Source organism: Hetaerina americana, unplaced genomic scaffold (assembly GCF_022747635.1).
Source record: "Hetaerina americana unplaced genomic scaffold, ioHetAmer1.1.p SCAF_1, whole genome shotgun sequence".
NCBI classification, from domain to species: Eukaryota; Metazoa; Arthropoda; class Insecta; order Odonata; family Calopterygidae; genus Hetaerina; species Hetaerina americana.
The window spans coordinates 49,546,551-49,566,819 of record NW_027286069.1 but is presented as its reverse complement, the minus strand read 5'-3'; the positions used below and the strand labels follow the sequence as shown (position 1 = coordinate 49,566,819).

General features: G+C 37.5%; 1 protein-coding gene across 1 annotated transcript in view; it reads left to right on the top strand.

Moving 5' to 3' along the window:
• Positions 1-1,777: 1,777 nt before the first annotated feature.
• LOC139685701 (homeobox protein GHOX-7-like) overlaps positions 1,778-20,269 on the top strand; it is a 41,914-nt gene continuing 23,422 nt past the window's right edge. The window contains exon 1 of the mRNA XM_071582712.1: positions 1,778-2,483. Coding sequence (XP_071438813.1) covers positions 2,126-2,483 — 358 coding nt within the window. The 5' untranslated portion in view covers positions 1,778-2,125. The remainder of the gene's footprint in view (positions 2,484-20,269) is intronic.

Sequence of the window (20,269 nt, the reverse complement as noted above, 5' to 3'; positions counted from 1 at the left end):
AAAGTCAACTTATTCCATCAGCAGGATGAACAATTACAGGTGATAAGTCGTATCGGGCAAATACCAGGGGTTAACCGACAGGTAATTCATTCGTTCGACTGAATGCCTCGGTAAATGTGGATTTAAATTGCATCAAAATGAAAATAGAATAATATAGTTATTAATGAATGACATTTTAGAACAATTTACTTTAAACTGCATCAAAGTGGGGTGACATGTTATCCGCCAAATCTATGAAGGCACTATGTCTAGGTCGTCACACAACTCATTCGCCCGACACAAATCCTTATGTGAGTGTTAAGGAGTATTAAAAAGGTTTTTCAAATAAAAATTTATTTTTTTTACCAAGTAATAACTCACCAACCCTACCAGATTGGAAATTTCTTAGGCAAGCAAAGGATACAACTGCCAACTCAATTTTTTTCCACACTTACTTCTAAAATTCATCACAAAAGTTTGCACGCCTACGTTTTTATAAAAAGGGAGGTACAAAAGGTTAAACTCCCATTTTCACAATTAATACATAATTCAATATTGACATGATTCTTGAAATAAAAAGGGCACTATAACCTCATGGATAGAGGGAGGATATCAAGCAAAAATGAGGTTGCTCTAACAGCGCCAAGCTGAAACATAATACTTATTTTTCTTTAGACACCTTTGAGTTTTGATTTTGGGAGAATTTATAATGGATTTTCAATGACTCCTACCATACCTTGTGTTCCACAAATGCAAGCGAAATAAATACATTACAGAAGAAATTGGTAGTATGAGACTCGGGAAGAAACTAGTCCATTATAACCACAAGTTGTATGCAGTTTAACGTCAAACCTGACAGAAGCAGTGGATTACTTGAAGTAATGACCCCAGAATTTCTTGGATTATTCACACCACTTCTGCGAACACAGTCTCAAGTCCCTGGCTTAGATCGTTGGCAAACTAGGCATTGTATACAATTTTTTTGCAGGTCACTTTTCTTTGCCTTTTGTTCAAATTCATTCATAACAGAAATTTAAAATTAAACAGTTTTTGAAATGAAAGAAAGAGTATGAATATCAAACTTAATAAAGTTTTAAGACTTAAAAGACGGATAGAAAGAACACTCTTTGAACTAACAATTTAACTACGAGGAAATTAACTGAATACTTTTCTCTTCTAAGTATTATTAAAATGAATTCCAACGCCTCGCTATGACAAATCTCAGATTATGGTGAAAAATTATATAACTTCTACGGATTCCTCTCACATTTCACTGTATTACTAATTAAATTTAGGAAAATGGACAGGAATCGATAAAAAACACTAATGGACATTTATTTAAGCTTGTCTTCCGAAATCCATGGTTTGATTTCATAATAATCAATGACAGAACCTTTTTGAAGCCAATCATCCGGATGAAAGCAACTGAAAACCAAACGTTCCGAGAGGCCTCAGTTTCGAGGAACGATAACATTTGGTGGTGGTGCCCGCAACGTAAATGAGAAGATATTTGAACCCAATGAAGAATCGAACAAGGGCCTACCGATTAGAAGGCCAAAGGGACCAAACCCCCAAAAATACTGCGGAGGTAGCGAGGAGAGATTTTGAGAAGAGGGAGAGAGAGAGACGGAGGAATAGGCATGAGATGAGAGGGAGGAGTGAGAAGAAATGGACCGGAGAGAGAGGGAGCAAGGGGTGGAGAGAGAAGAGAGAAGGGAACGAAGGAGTGGGGGAGGAGGGTGATGCTTAGGACGAATCCACTCTCCTTTCCCCACCCTCCCTCGCCCCTCCCCCTACTCTCTTGAGGGAAGCGGAAAAGAGGGAGGGTGTGTTGGACCCTTAGTCACCGCACAGCCTCCGTGAATCGGTTCAGAAAGATTGTGGAAGTATTCTGTGACCGTGTCCTTAAGCTTCACGCCCCCAGATCCGCGAGGGACAGAAACGCCTCCTATTTCCTTCTGATGACATAGGAGAGGACTGTTCACCCGGTCTGTAATGTGTAGTCACACGTTTGGGATTTTTTTTCAAGTAAAAGTGGACTTTCTTTGAATATAGCAACTATTAGGCCCGGCAGTAGTGTGCATTTTAAAAATCCGACAGGTTGTCCGTTGACACCTTCAAAGTTTCGTGAGAGCTTTCTGCGAGAATGGGTGAGCAGCCTGAGCAGTGCACGGCGGCTCCCTTAGGCTCGTCCCCCGCACCTTTCTCCATCGAAAGGATCCTGGCGAGGGACCATCGGACGCCCGTTGCTCAGCCCTACGACAGAATGGGGCCCCATCACCTGCAGCAGCAAGAGCACGGGTCGGCGATGCCGCTGGCGACGGCAGCCGAGTTCTGCTGCATCGCCCGGGGGGGCGAGCGGGAGTGGTCCGCTCCGGGGGACGGCGGGGAGAAGTCCACGCTGGGCGACGTGAGTGGAAGAGTGGAAGGAGAGTGCGCCGGAAAAATGGAGGAAATGGAAGAGGAAGACGAGGAAGAAGAGGACGAAGCGACTGCTGAATCCGGTGAGTCAAGAAATTGTAATAGCCGAAAGAGTTTTGAGACCATCTAATGAAAGGAAGGTCACGTGGGCCACTTTTGCCACAAATGTACGGAGCACTAGGTAATTCATTCAATGTGTGCACATATCTTCAGATTTAATTCATCATCAAATATTAGATGTTCCCGAGACGCAAAGGCAGCCGATGATAATTATTTCTTTTTCCTCTAAAATGGGGGTACAGTTACGCCAAAAGTTATCTACCGATTATTGGTATATTTTGCACGGTTTCTAAAAGCCTTTAATATTGTCAGAGTAGCGAATGAACTTCCTTTTATCTGCCCAAAATCATATCCTTCTCCAGTTCTTAGTACCTTCTACCTTACTTCATGCCGACCTAAAGGTCATTCTCTTCCTTCCTCTACTCCTACCAGTACCGTCATGAGGCCTCTCACGTGGTCAAAAATTTCTCCTGGGAACCCAGTTAAACGGTGATAGAGCGCATCATCGGCGTTAGTTTATGCTTCTATCATCAACTATCAACTGGGCTCCAAAGGAAATTTTCGGACACGTGATAAGCCTCCTTCCTCAAATATCGGATGTTTCTTGCTGACTAAAAAAGACATTCAAAACTTTCAAACATTCTTTAATAAATGCACAGCAAATCGCAGTGAACTAATTTCAAGAAATTACAGAAAAAACTGAAAATTTTATGTTGTTTTTATTTTTATGGCGACATCCACTTCATCTCTAGACAGATGATGAGCTCATTAGTTACTTCGTCATAATCAATTTTCATTGTCAGATCATTTTCTTTAGATAGCAAAGCTAATCTGTTTAATATTTCCTGCGGCAGTGATGATCTATCGAAGCCAGAAGAATGGGTGAAAGCTCATTTCTGCAGCCACTGCTACAAACTCTGTGCAAAACATCTGATATTTATGAAAAAAACATCCTTTGTTTAAACCGAATTGTTGCAAATATTTGCAAGATTTTTAAGCACTCGAGTGGCTAGTCTCGACGCTGGTGCTTTGAAATGAGTAAGTCAGAAGTTCTTGCCAAAAATTATGTGAGCAAATATCACGGAAGTTATATTAGCACAACTCCTTATGCGCCGACTGGCGCTTAGCGAGACACTGAAAATATCAATGTTGAGCAAGTATAATAATCATGTTCTTTCAAGATTCGCAATATTCGCATATCATAATTTAGATTCTACGTAAAACCGCTAACCCAGAAATTTTTAGCAAGAATTCCAATAATTTAACAATAAAGTTAAATTAATTTATCTTTACTTCAATTTAGATAAATTGTAGACATAAAATCTGGTTTGTAGCAATGGTGTGCATACATTTTCGGCAGACAAATATGTTTTCCCTAACGCAATCATTAGTTTTATACCTGCATTGATATATAATAATAATAATGGAAAACTTAAGATTAATATTTATTCCTAATTAGTATATCATTGATTAATTTATTTGAAAGTATTGTACATATTTATAGGGATGGAAAAATGTTTCAATGAGTAAATGGTTTAACTAAATAATGTACAATAATATTTTGAATATTCGTCGAGACGAAATATTGAATACTTTAGTGTCTAAATACAATGCACACAAATTTGACAAACACGTTCGATACTGCCTCGAAAATCAAGCACCAAATCATTGAGTTTACACCCGATGCAGCTAAAAAGAGGCCACCGTGCTTCAGGGGTTAATGTTTCCCGGTGTCTGTGAAGACATTATTATTAATTCAACGGGTCGGACCCCTTCCGCAGCCGGGCTTGTGACAAAAATCTCAGATGACAACCACTTTCGGCGACCCTGTCTATCAATATTAATCATCGGCTTGATTACAGCGGGTGGAGTAAATATTTTGCTAAATGACCGTAAAAAATGTAATACCCCGGTAATAAATTTCAGAACATAAGCAGTAAAGTACATTTAAAATACAGTAGAAGTCCGACAAAATTAAAAACAATTACTCGCTTGGATTTAAACAAAACCTCTTGGAAAGGTTTTACGGAAAAGAGCACTAGATAAATATAGAAGGTTTGTATAAAAAGTATCGATAACATTTTCTTCCGGACGTGTGCGTGAAGTACTGAATCCAGACCGTCGGTTAACTGTGCGCATGGTTGCAGATCATATTTGCATTGATAGGATGACAGTGTACACCATTATCAATGAAAATTTGGCGATAGGAAAGATCTGCGTTCAACTCATGCCGAAGGTCCTGATGGACGACCAAAATCAGAGTCGATGTCTGCTTGCGAACACCTTCCGCAACGGCATCGTGACGATTCCCCAACCCCCTTACAGTCCCGACTTAGAACCAGCACATTAATTTCCTATTCCCAAAAGTTAAATCTCCCTCAAATGACACCCACTATGGGACCCTAAGTGCCGTCAAAGGAGCTTGCATTCGTACCCTTAAGGACCTTTCGGAATCCGCCAACCAGGGCGTCTATGATTTGTGGAAAAGCCGCTGGGAAAAGTATGTTGACGCTCAAGGGATTTACTATGAAGAAGTTTGAGGCATTATATAGCAATCAATATTTGAGATCAATCTATTTCCCCAAAACCTTTCCCGAAACTTTTCATACAAGCTATTGCTAAAAGCCACGAGACTCGTATTTACTATAAAATTGATCTATGATGGCAAGTTTTAGCTTTTTTCAAATAGCAGTAAATTATTCTATTAATCCGTTAGCTGGCACTTTCCCGACTACATTTAACAATATAAGATAACACGAAACCTAGATGGTACAACGCGGACATTAGAAGGGCATTACGACATCAAAGGCTATGTCACGCCAAGACAACAATTATAGAGATGATATCTATAGCGACAAAAGGAATGAGATCACTTATGATTATAAGATACATGATATAGGGCGAATGGCAAAAATGAATTTCGGAAAGCGTAAAGAGAATTCAAAAGAAAAAGGTTAGCGGAAAATTTGAAAGAGAATCCAAAAGCATTTTGGTCATATGTCAGAGAAGTTCAGGGAAATAAGTCAACTGTTCATTCACTCAAAAACTATAAAGGCGAAAGAGTTACCAGCAGTTTGGAAAAGGCTAACCTATTAAATTCCTTCTTTCAAAGCGTCTTTACTAATATCTCCCAGAATACCCGTGATAGCTTACCAAATCAAGCCGTTCAACCGATGCACGAAATTGAAATCTCATGCAATGGAATAGAACTTTTGCTGAAAAATATTAAACCTAATAAATCCTCCCGATCAGATGAAATACTCGCTCGTATATTTAAGGATCTAGCTTCGGCAATTGCGCCGTATCTAGAAATAATATTTAAGAATTCGTTAGTAGATCACAAGGTTTCTGGAGATTGGAAAATGGCTAACGTATTAACGCCAATATTCAAAAACGGAGAAAAGGAGGAACCGAGCAATTACAGACCTATTTCCCTCACATCCATTTCGTACAAGGTTATGGAACATATAGTTGCTAGTTCGATCGTGAGACACCTCGATAATCAGAAGTGATTAATGAAAAATCAGCACGGTTTCCTAAAAGGGAGATCCTGCGAGACACAACTTTCGCTTTTTGTTCATGATATTCTTATTTCGGGAGAGAGCAATATTCCAGTGGACGCAATTTTTCTAGACTTTTAGAAAGCTTTCGACAAAGTACCTTGCGAGTGGTGAACAACTCGCAAAGCTAGAAGCATATGGCCTAGATAAAAATATCCGGGATTAGATCAAAGACTTTTAGAATGGTCGGGTTCAAAGAGTAGTGATAGATGGAGTTAGCTCAAATGCAGTAGAAATTACCTCAGGTGTTCTGCAGGGAATTGTTATCAGACCTCTTTTATGCTACTTAACGGTAACGACATTGACTCCGTAGTCACTCGTAAGATACGCTTATTTGCCGACGATGCAATGGGTTACCGTGATATCCGTAATCTTGAGGACACAGCAACGTTATCAGATGACCTTAATACTATACAACGTTGGTGCGACATTTTGCAATAAGAATTTAACTTAAAGAAGTGCGTAGTCTTAAATTTTTGGAAAAAGAACTATTCCCACACGTACGCCTACTGCATTGGGAACACCAGAATGGAATATGTAGACTCGATTAACTACTTAGACGTAACCCTCACTCACGATATCTCCTGGGTGAAACATTCGGAGAATGTGTGGACAAATAAACAAAAAATTAGGATTTATTAGAAGAGTTCTTGGTAAATGTGATGAAAAGGTCAAAGCGAAATGTTACTTTTCGCTGGTAAAGCCTCATTTGGAATATGCTTAAAGTATTTTGGATCCACACGAAGTTGGATTAATTGCCGAATTGAATCGCGTGCAGCGTAGAGGAGCTATATTTGCAAAACGTTGTTATGATAAACTTAGTAGCGTATCCAAAATATTAGAGGAGCTGGGCTGGTAATCACTCACAGAGCGAAGGTTAAATTAGATATTGAAGCTCTTGTATACGTTGGAAGGAGGTCTCTTTAGCAGCAATGTTGAAAATGTATTATTATCCCCATCGTACTACGGTAGGAGATATCATTGTGATAAAATTAGAGAAATCAAGTGTAAAATAGATAAATTTAAGATACCATTTTTTTCCAAAAACGATACGGGATCATAATAACATTGTTCGACCGCGGTATGGTTATGTTCAGGTAAAATTATTCTGGTATGTATTCACCCCCAGTCACACACCCTGGCAGTAGCTTACAGAGTATATATAAATAAATAAAACAAATAAATAAACAAATTAATATTGACGGGAATCCAGATTACAGCTTCCTGGGAATAATAATGTCGCGAAGCTTTTGCATATTTTTCTTATTTATTACAGGCATAAACAAAGTTTTAATTTGTATATTAATATTTAAAATGACCAGATTTTGCTATACAATAACAAAATAAAAATTCAAAATTGGAATAGAAATTGAAAATTCAACCCAACAATCAACCCTTGCAATGTATTTCGTATTGCCGGTGTTATTGATGAAAATCAAATCTATTTAAATCAAAAAAATTATAAATATCATGCATTTGCTTGTATAATACGTATATCATACTTAGTTACAACAATACCTCCGTTGAGTTCCATACTCATCAACGTGCTTTCCGATATTAACCAGTGTATCCTACAGATGAATAGTTTACTGAAAATTCCTGCCTGTATCAGATAAAAATTTTTTATCGTTCTTCAAATCCCCAAATTTTCAGGCGTTACACAATTCTTTAAAGTAAAAAATCTCATACTTTCATTAGGAAAATTAAACTGAACAGCCATTAAAATGTTTAATGTTCATCATTTCAATAAACTAAGTAATTTATCAACTCAATTATTGCACAGCAATGATTCACTGCATTTAAAGCCTTATATCCGCACGCAAAAAGTTATTTTTATTAAGACCATAATTGCATGCTTATTGTAGTATTTACGCAGGCTAAAAACGTTTAAAAAAACGTTTAAGTTCAAAATTTAATTTATAATTCACTTAATAGCCACTATTTAAGACCTAAGGAATAACACTTAAAAGCTGCATGGTTTTATTATGTATTTCCTGACTTCAATAGTGCTCCTGTCATGTGCTAACAGCAATTTACATGTGAAGTGTGTTATACTAATATTTAATGGAAGTCTCAATGCAAAAAGTTGCATTGAAGCTGAATTTAATTAAATATTACGTTGACTAAGGAGGATTTTAATATTTGAATAGCTTAAAAATACAAAAGAGCAGGGTATTTGGCTCCTTTTCGTTCCTGTGTATATCTAAAGCTTTTCACTATAATTGACCAATTTCGGTGAAACTAAAACACATACAAGTAAAAGCTGTAAAAAATTGTTCTGGTGTGTTATTCACCCCCTGCCACACACTCTGGTGGTTGTTTGCAGGGTATTTATAACAAATAAATAAATGTCTACCGGTGGCAAAACTCGTGAAAGTGACCATTTCATAAATATTTATTCGCTATTCTTAAATTATATCCCAGGCATAATTCGTCAAACATTCAATTACAGACCACTTTCTCAATTTTATAATTGATTTTCGTAATCCAAAAGACAAACTGGGCTACAATTCTCTTTCACCCTGTTTTCTGCTATTACTAATACTCCCATTAAAACAATTCCCTTTACATATTTTACAACTAATAAGTACAATTATTGTATACTAGATTGAATCACCCAAACTAATAACTGGCAAGTATGAGATGGTAGATATCAAAATCAAACCCCAATTCACCTCTCGCGTCCCCCCTCGTTTCCCACAACTGGATAACCGATCCCAATCCTTGAGAAGCTAACAATAATGAAATCAAATTTGTTAAAATGTGAAAATCAAGATCTTGGCACTAAGCTCAAGTGGTGCCGTGTATACTGGATTTCGGAAACAGTCTTTCTTTATTTCCCTTTTCCAAACGTTTTCTAATTTTTTTACAATGTTTTTTTCGGAATATTTTTTTCGGAAGTTCCTGCTTACACTTAAATTGCACATTTAAATGCTGTGGGATCTTTTTTCAAACGCAAGCGTTTTTTCAACCAAACAAAGTGGGTTACATGAACGTTTAAGTTAGTGCGGGCCTAGGAGCTCTCTCGGTGGGCTGATAATCAGTCTGCATGGTCTCTCGTACCGTCATATCTCCTCTTATCGTGGAATTTTAAAAATATGATATAAGTGTTATAATTGTGTGCTTAAAAATTAAATTCACAATAAAATAAATAATGATTTTATATGGCTTGATATTATACATAAACAAATACAATATAATAATGAACCAAATGGGTTAATATGGGCCCACGCCCATCCGTGATTCGTGCATGAGTTCAAGACAAGCGCATCTCTATAAATAAATGAAATGATACCTAATTAATTTAAAAAGTAAGTAAACATCTGCTCGATCGTATAGGTATAAAGCTATTTTGTTAGCCTTATTTAATAAAAGACAAAATAGATCAGGAAATGCGCATGAAGCCAAGTTTTATTTGTTTCCTAACAACGAAAGACGGCTAAAATCCACTTTCCGGCCATTCCTATCCTTTCAGAAATGTTTTTGAAACAGTTTTTTGTGCGAATAAAAGTTAGGTTATTAACTGGAATAATGTTATACAAATAGCGCGAGAAATTCTCTAAAAAGATCTCTTAATATACTCGCAATTCAGTTATGTTTAGAAAAGGCAAGCAACCGAGTCGTGACTAAAGCTCCTAAAATTTATAAAAACTTTTACCTTTGGCACAACTTTTTCATTATCTACAACCGTTGATAACATTTAAACCCAAAGATTGGATGAAGATAGTCCAGTATTCCCATTCTAATCTTCCTTATACAATGATGATCCTCCGTCTAAAATAATTCCCCCCCCCTTTATGTTCCTGATAACTGCATTAAGAGACGCAAGGCGTTCTCGATCCTTCTTCTGGTGTGTCCGTTCCTTATCGAACTACACACTGTCTATTCCATCTCCACTGTTCCGTACACTCATTTTGTTTTATTGTTTTTCTGCACACTTGACCTTCTGCACGTTCGCCTCCAGAAAAAAGACTCCGAAGTTGTATGACTCATTTCAAGTGAGCTTTTTCAATGGACTATCTCTTAGATAGAGTGTAACTACTCACACGAATGCTTTCACGTATTACTTCCTTGTTTCACATTCAGCTCATCTTCCTTGAACCAAGTAGCTGCCTCTTGGTTAAATGCCTACTTAGCTTGAGCTACTCACCGAATGATATCTGCCGAGCTTTTTCTGCCACATACTCATACCAGGGCACTCCGAGATTAGTGAAATTCTTCACGCACTAATTTCTCTCCTCTTAAGGCCTCTGTTCACGTCTCTTGGACATACTAGAATTTGACTTTTCTCTAAGTTTACTTTTATAATATACCTCTGAAGCACTTGGTTCATTGTGTGGAATTTTGGCTTTAGGTGGGCTAGATTTTCTGCTATGTATTACCTCTATGTCTTCTGTTAAAAGGAGAGGGTTACTTTCTTTCTCATTCATCATAATTCCTTTGATGCCAACCCATCAAGATATTGCTAATGAAATATAATGTATGTTGAATAGTGCTGGTTAGAAAACGTCCCCTTGTCTTACTCCCTTATTTATTTCCTCTCCTATTTCTATGTAGTCTTTCTTTCGCACTGTAACGACTCGGCTTTTGTATTGTTGGGAAATATTCTTCAACTTTCGTAATCCATGTCAACTGATTTCAATAATGTACACGTCTTTTTCTAATCGATAATGCAAAAAGGCTTATTGAAGTCCATGACTGCCATGTACCTATAAACTGGTTGACGTTCTTCATTTTTTCAACCCGTAGCTGAAATATAGAATAGCTATAGCCTACCTCGTTTCCCTGTTCTCCCTGAATCTCAATTTTCCATGTTTTGCCTTCAGCTTTCCCCTCTGTTATAAATAGGATTGGGGAGTTATTAAGGAATGTAATTCTCGTGAATTTGGTGGACCTACACTTATTTTTCAAAATAATTCGTGCTAAAATTGATAAGTGATAAAAACTTCCGCAGAAAGCTGGAGATTAACGGCTCTTAGCACTGTTATTTAAAAGTCAGGTTTTTTAATGCAATGGTTTCAGGCTCTCATTTGGGAAAATTCATGATCATTGAATAAGTAAACTTTGTATTTTTTCACAATAAACTTTATTTCACTGCCACCAATTTTGACGCATATGCGACATCATCAGGTATGATATACTATACCTTGATCAAAAAGTTCCCGGAATTTATTCAGAAAATTAAAAATACAAGTTTATTCATCTAAATCTATATTGTCCCCTTCAAAGTAATCCCCATCGACTGCAACACACTTATGCCAGCGCTTGATCCAATCCTCGAAACATTTTTTATATTCGGTTTTCGGTATGTCCATCAGTGCTTCCTGCGATTTTTCCATTACTTCCTCTCGGCTGCTAAAACGCGTTCCCCGTAATGGTTTTTTAACTCGATTGAACAGAAAGAAGTCACAGGGAGCCAAATCAGGTGAATTCGGTGGCTGTTGGATGATATTTGTTGCATTTTTCGTCAAAAAATTACGAATAATGATAGCACTGTGCGACGGTGCGTTATCATGGTGCAAAATCCACGAGTTTTCTGCCCACATTTCTGGTCTCTTTCGGCGAATTGCTTCACGCAAACGTCTCATAACGCCCAAATAATACTCTTTGTTTACTGTCTGGCCTTCTGGCAAAAATTCATGATGCACTACACCGTTGTAATCCATGAAAACCGTCAGCATTGCCTTCTTTTTTGACTGAAAACGACGTGGTTTTTTTGGTCTCGGCTCATTTGGTGAACGCCATTCACTTGCCTGATGTCTGGATTGCGTGTCGTACTCATAAACCCACGTCTCGTCTCCAGTAATGATCCTTTTGATGAATGTGGGATCGGATTCAGCCTCGCAAATCATGTCTTTTGCGACGTCAACACGGTCTCTTTTTTGCATGAAATTGAGGTCTTTTGCTGCTACACGACGGAAACCCAAATCATTAACCACAATGTCTTGGGCGGATCCATAGGCAATGTTCAAGTCCTCCGCTATTTCTCTGATGGTTAATTTGCGGTTATTGACCAACATTTCTTTTACTTTATCAATTTTTTCACCGACTTTCGATGTCGATGGTCTGCCACTGCGTTCATCATCTTCGATTGACTCACGACCACTTCTGAACCGCTCGTGCCACTGGTAAACGACCGTTTTTTTTTTAGAGAATCGTTGCCGAAACACTTTTCCAACATTTCCAACGTCCGTGCGCCACTAAATCCGTTTTTTACGCAAAATTTAATACAAGTTCGTTGTTGCAAATTTAAATCCATTTCTGCAATTGTAAAAAATCGCCAACACACACAGAGATAGATGTACTCTTGGCTACGTAACTTTTGCAAATGTCAAGTTATGACACTAAGATTTAAAGGGAATATCAACAACAGATGTACCAATTTAACAAAAAAAACAGAACTCAAATCGGAACGATGGGAGCGCCACACGGTGGTTATTCCGGGAACTTTTTGATCAAGGTAGTATGACTTACCCGATGATGTCGCTTATGCGTCGTAACCGGTAGTAGTGAAATAAAATGAATTGTGAAAATATTCAAAGTTTACTTATTCTGTGGTCAGTTTTTTTGGACACTGACCAGCCCAGTAAGTTTACACAGAACTTTCACTGAATCCATTTACCACATTATGCAGTTTCTCGTATTCAGATAGTTCCTGATAGAGAGCGACCGCGAAAATCAACTTTTACTACTTTCTCCTTAAATAATTTACCGTTTTCTAACTCATGAGCGTAGTATTACCGAGAGAATGTCCTGTTCTTTGAAATTCCGAGGTCACCAAAATATGGTATCTAGTGAACAGCAATTCTCTCCATAGCGAGGAAATATCTTCATTTGATAGTTTTCGATGACAATTGTTCTTTGGTGCACGCATTAACTTTTGGCACCTTATTTTTATCAAAATTTTATGGAAATTCGATAATTTTACTTCACACTTAAAAATAGAAATATAAATAAAATAATTTACCCGTTCGGTGTTCTTCAAAGAATCAATTGACTTTATAAAACGTCCGTAGCAGAACGTTAACATTGCCTAGGAAAATTTGGGATAATGTCTCGCCAATGTAAATTTATCAATTTATCCCACGTCAAAATTCGACTTATAGACGTGCATAATTAAACATTCACATTTTTAGAAACAGAAATGGTGTTCAGAATATGTCCACATTTTTCACCCGATAAAAAAAGAATTCCACAATTCCTAAACGAAAATTATTTGGAATTGTTGATTTTTGGAATTCAAGAAGCAAGCCGGAGCATCATCTCGACACTGCATTTCTTTTATTCAAATTTTAACAAGAAATCATTCCGCCACGAGGGACTCGTAGGACACGAGCCTTTGATCCGATTTAATTGGAAGTAATAGTGATCTCGAAAAGAATGGTGAACGGAAGAAAAAATTATTCTTTAATACTAGTTCGGTGGTTAACCTTAATATTGCAATTTTTGCGAACTGTGCGAGGGAAGAACAAGTATTTAAATTAAATGCCTCCTATCACTCCGAAGAGAGTCTAAATAACTGGGGAGTAACCCGGAATTTCCTGAATCAGCTATTTCTTGGCATAGTAGTATGTCCTCCTAAAAAAATACTTTGTAATTCCACAGATTTATTTCACAAACACACTACTGAATGAATGAATGAACCGATTCCATAAAATAACGCCTGAAACCATCGATTATAGTAGTATGTCCTGGAGAGACTAATTTTGCAACCAAAGTGGGAACTTAAACCGTTAATAATAAATGGAATGATAGTTCTAACACAATGTCATGTGACACGCTGGATTTTTCTCCTGTATCATTTGAGTCCATCCGTCAAGGACAACTTTTTGTTTTTCTTGCGACATAAACCACTACTCCGGTAAATTACTTCCAGTATCATGAATGCATCAATGTATGCGTATTTTGTGATAAATCCCAACGCTCTGTCTTGATTCCGCTAATATGATTTCGCTATCACTTTCTGCTATATTATGATGTTACTACTTTGCCCGGCAGACAAGTGTGAATGAATGGATTATTCATTTCCTGATTACTTATATAGTGATTATATGCCCTTACATCTTCCAACTTCTTAAGCGCATACTAAGCATTGCTTAAGCTGTTGCTTGCTTTGATCTTTGATCTACTAGTATTATTGACCCCTGATATTAATATTATTCCGTGGAAAAATCAACCCATTTCCCTCATATTACTCTTATTTATGACTTTCCACATTGGCACTCGAAACCGATCTCAAAGTCCTTCCTTCATAATAAGATGCAAATCTGTTCGCTATCATTGCAACGGTATTTTCTTATAAGTAAGAGAAAAGAATGCTTAACAATGTTTAAGTTGAGAAAAATTTTAGTAAGTTCAAATCATATCATCGATAGTACCAAAATATAGATCCTTTCTTTTTTACCATTTGATGCATTGCATGCATGCATTGATGCATGCATGATCGACTGGAGATACCTAAAGTCACAATGAATAAAATGTGAAAAAGAAACTATTGAGAATATTTTTAGCAGCCTACCGGTTTAGGGTAGGTTTTTAATGAACCCTGGCACCCCCTTACCGTACTCGCAAACCCTAAGTGACATGACAAAAAATATCTTTAAAACCCAAGCTACGTATTACACTAACTCATTCTTAAGGTCTGCAAACTATCTCCCTTAATTTTACCTAAAATGCCGTCCATTTTCCTCATACAATCTCACTTTCCCAGCATTTTTCCCTCTATCACTACCTTCAGCATCCCTTCGCCTCTCATCATCTTCTTTACCCACTTGTACTACCTCCGTAATTCTCCCAACAGCCGTCTCTCTTATCCTACCATGCCTCAAACCTCATTACTGGTTTTCTTTTCCGTTCATTTTCTTTACGCCATGTTTCTCCACAACCATACAACGAAAGCCTACAATTTACGCTTATACTCTCATCGACCAAGTTTCCGAACCATACAAAACAACGCTCTATGTTCAGTTTTTACTCTTTACATCTTTCCTTCGCGTGTTTATTTAAGTCGCATCTCAGTATATTCATGATTAAAATCAGTTTATTATCAAATGGCGATGATATAATGACAAATTGGTCAATTAAAGCATTTTTCGGATTAGTATTAGTGAAATTACCTCTGAAAGAATTTCGCAGCTGGTATTTCCAGAGATAAATTTAAAGATGAATCCCACCAACATTAACCCGTTTCCTGGTCTCTATAGCTAGCAATTAGGGATTACTGCTATTATAGATAGCGAAAGGGATTACTGCTATTATATAATTATAATATGGAGCTGAAAAGGGAATGCCAATACCTATCTAACAAGGGAAGAAATCTTAATTTTAGACTTAATAATAATTCTTTATCAAGCACTGCCAAATCATGGCATTACCATTACATTCAATTTTAGCACGAGATGTAATCCTTTTCCCTCGGTCATACGTTTCATTTCGCGTTCTTACGTTAATATTAAGGTAAAAATCCAAAATATTTAAGTTAATATTCAAACTAGTGAAGATCTGTGCTCAAAAATTTATTTTAGGGTACATTTAATCCCTCCCTTAATACGATTTTCGTCACTAATAGGACCAATTAAAACCTCAATATGCCTTTGAGTTACATTATACTTATATCCAAATATCCCTGTATTAAATTTCAGCTCCATGAATGCTGCAATGTTTGACCGAAATCATGAGTAATCATACTAGAATACCATACAATAATAATGTATCACATAGTTAAAACAATACCATTAATAGGTTCCAATGGATAGTATTCCATTGTTTCTGTCGTTCGAATGGATTAATCTGCTACAGACGCTGTAATTAAAAATGATATGAATCCTTGTGCGTTTAACAAGAATATGAAGTTACGATTAAACGTTCATATGAAACAAATTCCTTTTCATGTAGTCACGAATTAATCACAAATGATAAAGCCAAGGGATTTTGTGCGTTCATCTAAATCATTAATATATGTCACATTCGTCCATTTGCCAGCTGAAAGTAATTCTATTGTATAACATTTGGCCCTGAGGCGCACTAGGGAAGTTTACATTACTGTAAAATCAGAACCAAAATCGATATATTACTAAAAATAAAACTGTAGCCTTCTAGCAAAGGAGTACAGTGGACTAATTAGTATATCTCATCCCGAAATGATTACTTTCAAAACAATGGAGCAAAATTATTTATGAAAGAGCACCTGTAAAAAGATAACATGTTTAAGTGAGTTTGTAGGCAGAGTTTTGATCAACACACATGCCATAGACAAAAAACGTCCCGGTGCAGAAAAACACTGTGCATACATTTCCAATTATGTCATTTAGAACTAACTAATAATGAAATGGTATGATCATTTATTTTGAAATGTCCTGTTGTAAATTTATTTGCAATTCAAACTTCAGCTGATGAGATTATAACCTGCTAAGATACACAGAAAAAACTCGATATATTCTAATTACGCGAATATTTCAATATAATACAGAAATCAGAGCAGCAATGAGTGGACTCCTGAACTCCTAAGGCGAGGGTACGGTTTCAAATTGCGGTGTGTTTTTCATTGAAATTCCAGCCGTGACTTTGGTGCGGTGCGAAAACGTTCCGTGAGTGCAGCACTGGATTAATCGAATTGGACGTTGAAATATGGACCTATGTGGGCTCCTCACGATAGGGACTATACTTATGGCACAAATGTCATCCCCGGACAACTATAACACGTGATAAATGGTCACATATCCATCTGCTGCACGGCTGACGATCAACATTCTGTTTTCAACCTGCGTTTCACGATATTCCAAGTAAACGAAGAATACCTTTGACGAACTAAATCTCTCCAGGATTTTGAAAAAATGCATTCATGATCGTCGGTTATTTTCCAGAACTGTCTGAAAACACTGCTTCTTTTGTTCAAACTACCGTTTTTGGAGAACTCTCATTTTAACTACATGCAAATGTATTATTCAATAGTCTGATCGAAATAGTACTACTTTTCAGAAATATTAATTCGCTTAGACCGTATTGATTATAGAAGCAGAAACTAATTTAAAATGTTATATTTCAAACTTGATTTTATAGCTCTAAAGAACTGGCCTGATAGATCTTACAGGAATGTCTAATAGACAAGACTACTCCCTAATTAGGGCATAACGTACATTGGACATTAACGTAGCTTTTCCACGACAGGGACAATCCATTATAGTATGGAATGGTATAAATGCGCACATTTCCTAAAGACAATTGAGCAAGACTTTTTACTCTATCAGTCAATCTTATAGCTATGCATCTGTCGTTTATCATTCATTAGGCAAATTAACATAACGGTAAGTAGTACCTGTAATAAAGATTTCTATCGGTGGGTCCTAACATTATAAGTTATGACATAACGCCGGGACCTGGATCATCCAGCATTACTTGCTCTTTCAATTTTTCATATTTTTTACCTTTCCATAAGAGGCCAAAAAAACCTATTCCCTCCCTTCCTCACCTACGATCGTCCATGATTCTATCACTGACCTCAGCATACCACCACCTATTAATTTCCCTTCCAACACCTTTTCTGCCTTCTTCGGATTTTACCTCTTCTCCGATCGTAGGGAAGACTTCGCTCTCATCTGAAACTTATTTTCTTTATTCTTCCCCATGCCAATATTTCTAATAAGTATCTAATATACTCCTGTCCCCTTGCCTCATTGGCCACATTAGTACGTAGTTAAAGTAATCCAGCAATGTATGAATATCCAAATGAGGGATTTCGAGAGCTAAATCTCGTCTCCCTCTAAATGAAAGTGTGACCACTGCGGTGCTTTTTTTTCATTTTTCACCCTTTTCCACACAATCCATGAAATAATTTCGACTAGATAGTTGGTCACATGTGTCCCCAATTAGTGAACTAAGATGGAGCGAAAACGATTTTTATAGCCTACCCCTTCATCTCTTTCTCACCTGTTCACCCTCTCCATCTCTCTCTCTCTCTTTTACTTTTCCTTTATTGAAACCTTCTTTCCCCCCATGTCCCATCTCTTGATAATCGGTGCACATTTACCATGTATCCTTCTCCCTTCTCCAAGGGTCTCCCCTCGCCTTGGATTTCCTTGGATTCCCTAAGCCCAGTCAAGAGTTTAAAAGAAAAATAAACACATATCGCCCCCTTTCCCTCCCCCGTTTTCATCGCTCTCCCCTTCCACTGCCTTCCGTCATTCCTTCGACCCCACTCGATTGCTGCCCCTCCGAAAGCTGTCTTGGTTGTTTGTGGTTCGCCCGTCTCTCTGTTTATACGTTCCGGGAGGTTAAGCTTGTCCCCGGGAAATTAGTTTTGAGTGCTTGCCAAACGCCTCCCTCTGTCACAAACCCCCTTGCTCTCTTCCCCGGGCCCTTCCCTATCTTCCCAGCCTCTCTCTCTCTCTCTCGTCCCCTACCCCGCCTCCCCGTTCGTGCGAACCTCTTTTTTTCTTCTCTCGCCTTCTTCTCCTTCGCAATCACTTCTTTTCGCCCTTTTCCTTCTTCCCTTTCACCTCCTTAATACTCATCACGTTTCTGTATCATACCACCCATCCCCCGTAAGGCGTATCACACCAAACTCACGATTTTTCTGTCAGGATCCTCCCCGTCCCTCTATCTCTCCTCCCTCGACTTTTTACCGCTGTTTAACCAAGATAACTTTTGCTTTTACTCAATCGGGTTAATTTCCCCCGGCCGCGTCATACAATCAGAATAAACTTAATGGGCCGCGTTTTTGGTAGATTGTTGGCTGAATATCTGGAGAATAATGGCATGACTTCTCATTTGAGAATAACGCAATGAGAAACACAAATGTTTTAATAGTTTGGGAGATCTTTATTACTAAAATTTATATGGCAAATTATGGCAAATATATTCTGTGAACAAAGAGAAGGTTGTATTAGTTTATCTACTATTCAAGTTCGAAATATGTGAGAAATTCCACCGCTGATAAATCATTCGCCTAGACCGCCATTTAGTGCAACCCGGCCTAGCCGAATGCTTTTTCCACTGTGAAATTTCTTGTATTTGAATACCTCCACTAAATTTACTGTTGTAGCATTGCCCGTAATTTCTTTATTATTGAGATGAAGTTGTTTAATATTGCTCCAACAATAAGGAAACTAAGAAACGGAGATAATACAGCGATTATTGTTAACCTGGATAATAGCTGAAGAGTCTTCATCTTGAACACCAACTTGCTAGGTGCGCATGTTTTTGCTAATTTTAAAAGGATAATCCATGAAGCCTAGCAAATTTGGACATCTAATACGGGAAATGCGGATCAAAGTTGGAATAAATGGAATCATGATGTATAATGAGGCCGGAAATCTCAAATAAATCCCATTCAAATAACTGACAGATAGAAAGCATGCATTCTGTCCTATGAACCTTTTCAATCAGAAATTGTAAACGGCCAATATAAATTATCAAACGGTATTTTTAAGGGAGTCTGGCTCGGACTGTGCGGCTCAGATTTTTATTATCACTAGCGGTTCAATGCAACAAAATCAGAGAGTAAAAACCATTCGTCTTGACCGGAATCCCGGTCAAGGCGAATGGTTTTTATACTCTGAAATTGTTGCATCGAAATACATATTAGCCGATGACTCTATAAAAAGTTACTGTTGCGACATCTCCCGCAGTTTCTTGGAATTTGTCATCAGCGGCCCTAAACCGCTTTTCATTGTAATTCACTCCTCCTATTTTCGGCACTATTATTAAAAATCTAGATTATTTAATTATACTAAATATAATTATGCCTATTATGGTTTTATTTGTCACAAAAATATCAATGCCCATTATTTTAACCAGCCTCCGATAGAAACTACGGTTTTCTTGGAAATAAGACGCCATCATTTGCGATTCCGCCGATGACAGATTTTATTTTACCTGCTTTGGCTGTCCTACCAGCGGAGATCATGGCGGTAGTTCCATTGTTTCGCATTTTTCAAGCTCCGTACGCCCTCTGGTCCATTTATAGGGTCACATGTCCGGTAAGATTGATGCTGTTCTCAGCCAGCTAAGAAATCAATTCCTCATATTCATCTTGAAGCAAGTGTTCATTTCCCTTAAACCCATCAGTATCCATCCATGGCTCAATATCCTTTTTTCATCATCTGCTGGTTCCAAAGGTCTTTTGATCGATATAGCTAACCACCCTCAATCATTTAGCGAAAGAAATTGTTGACTAACTACCTTAACAGAAAAAACTTTAGACTATCGCAATATACGAGGCGGTTACGATGGTTAATAGCTAACTGCCAACT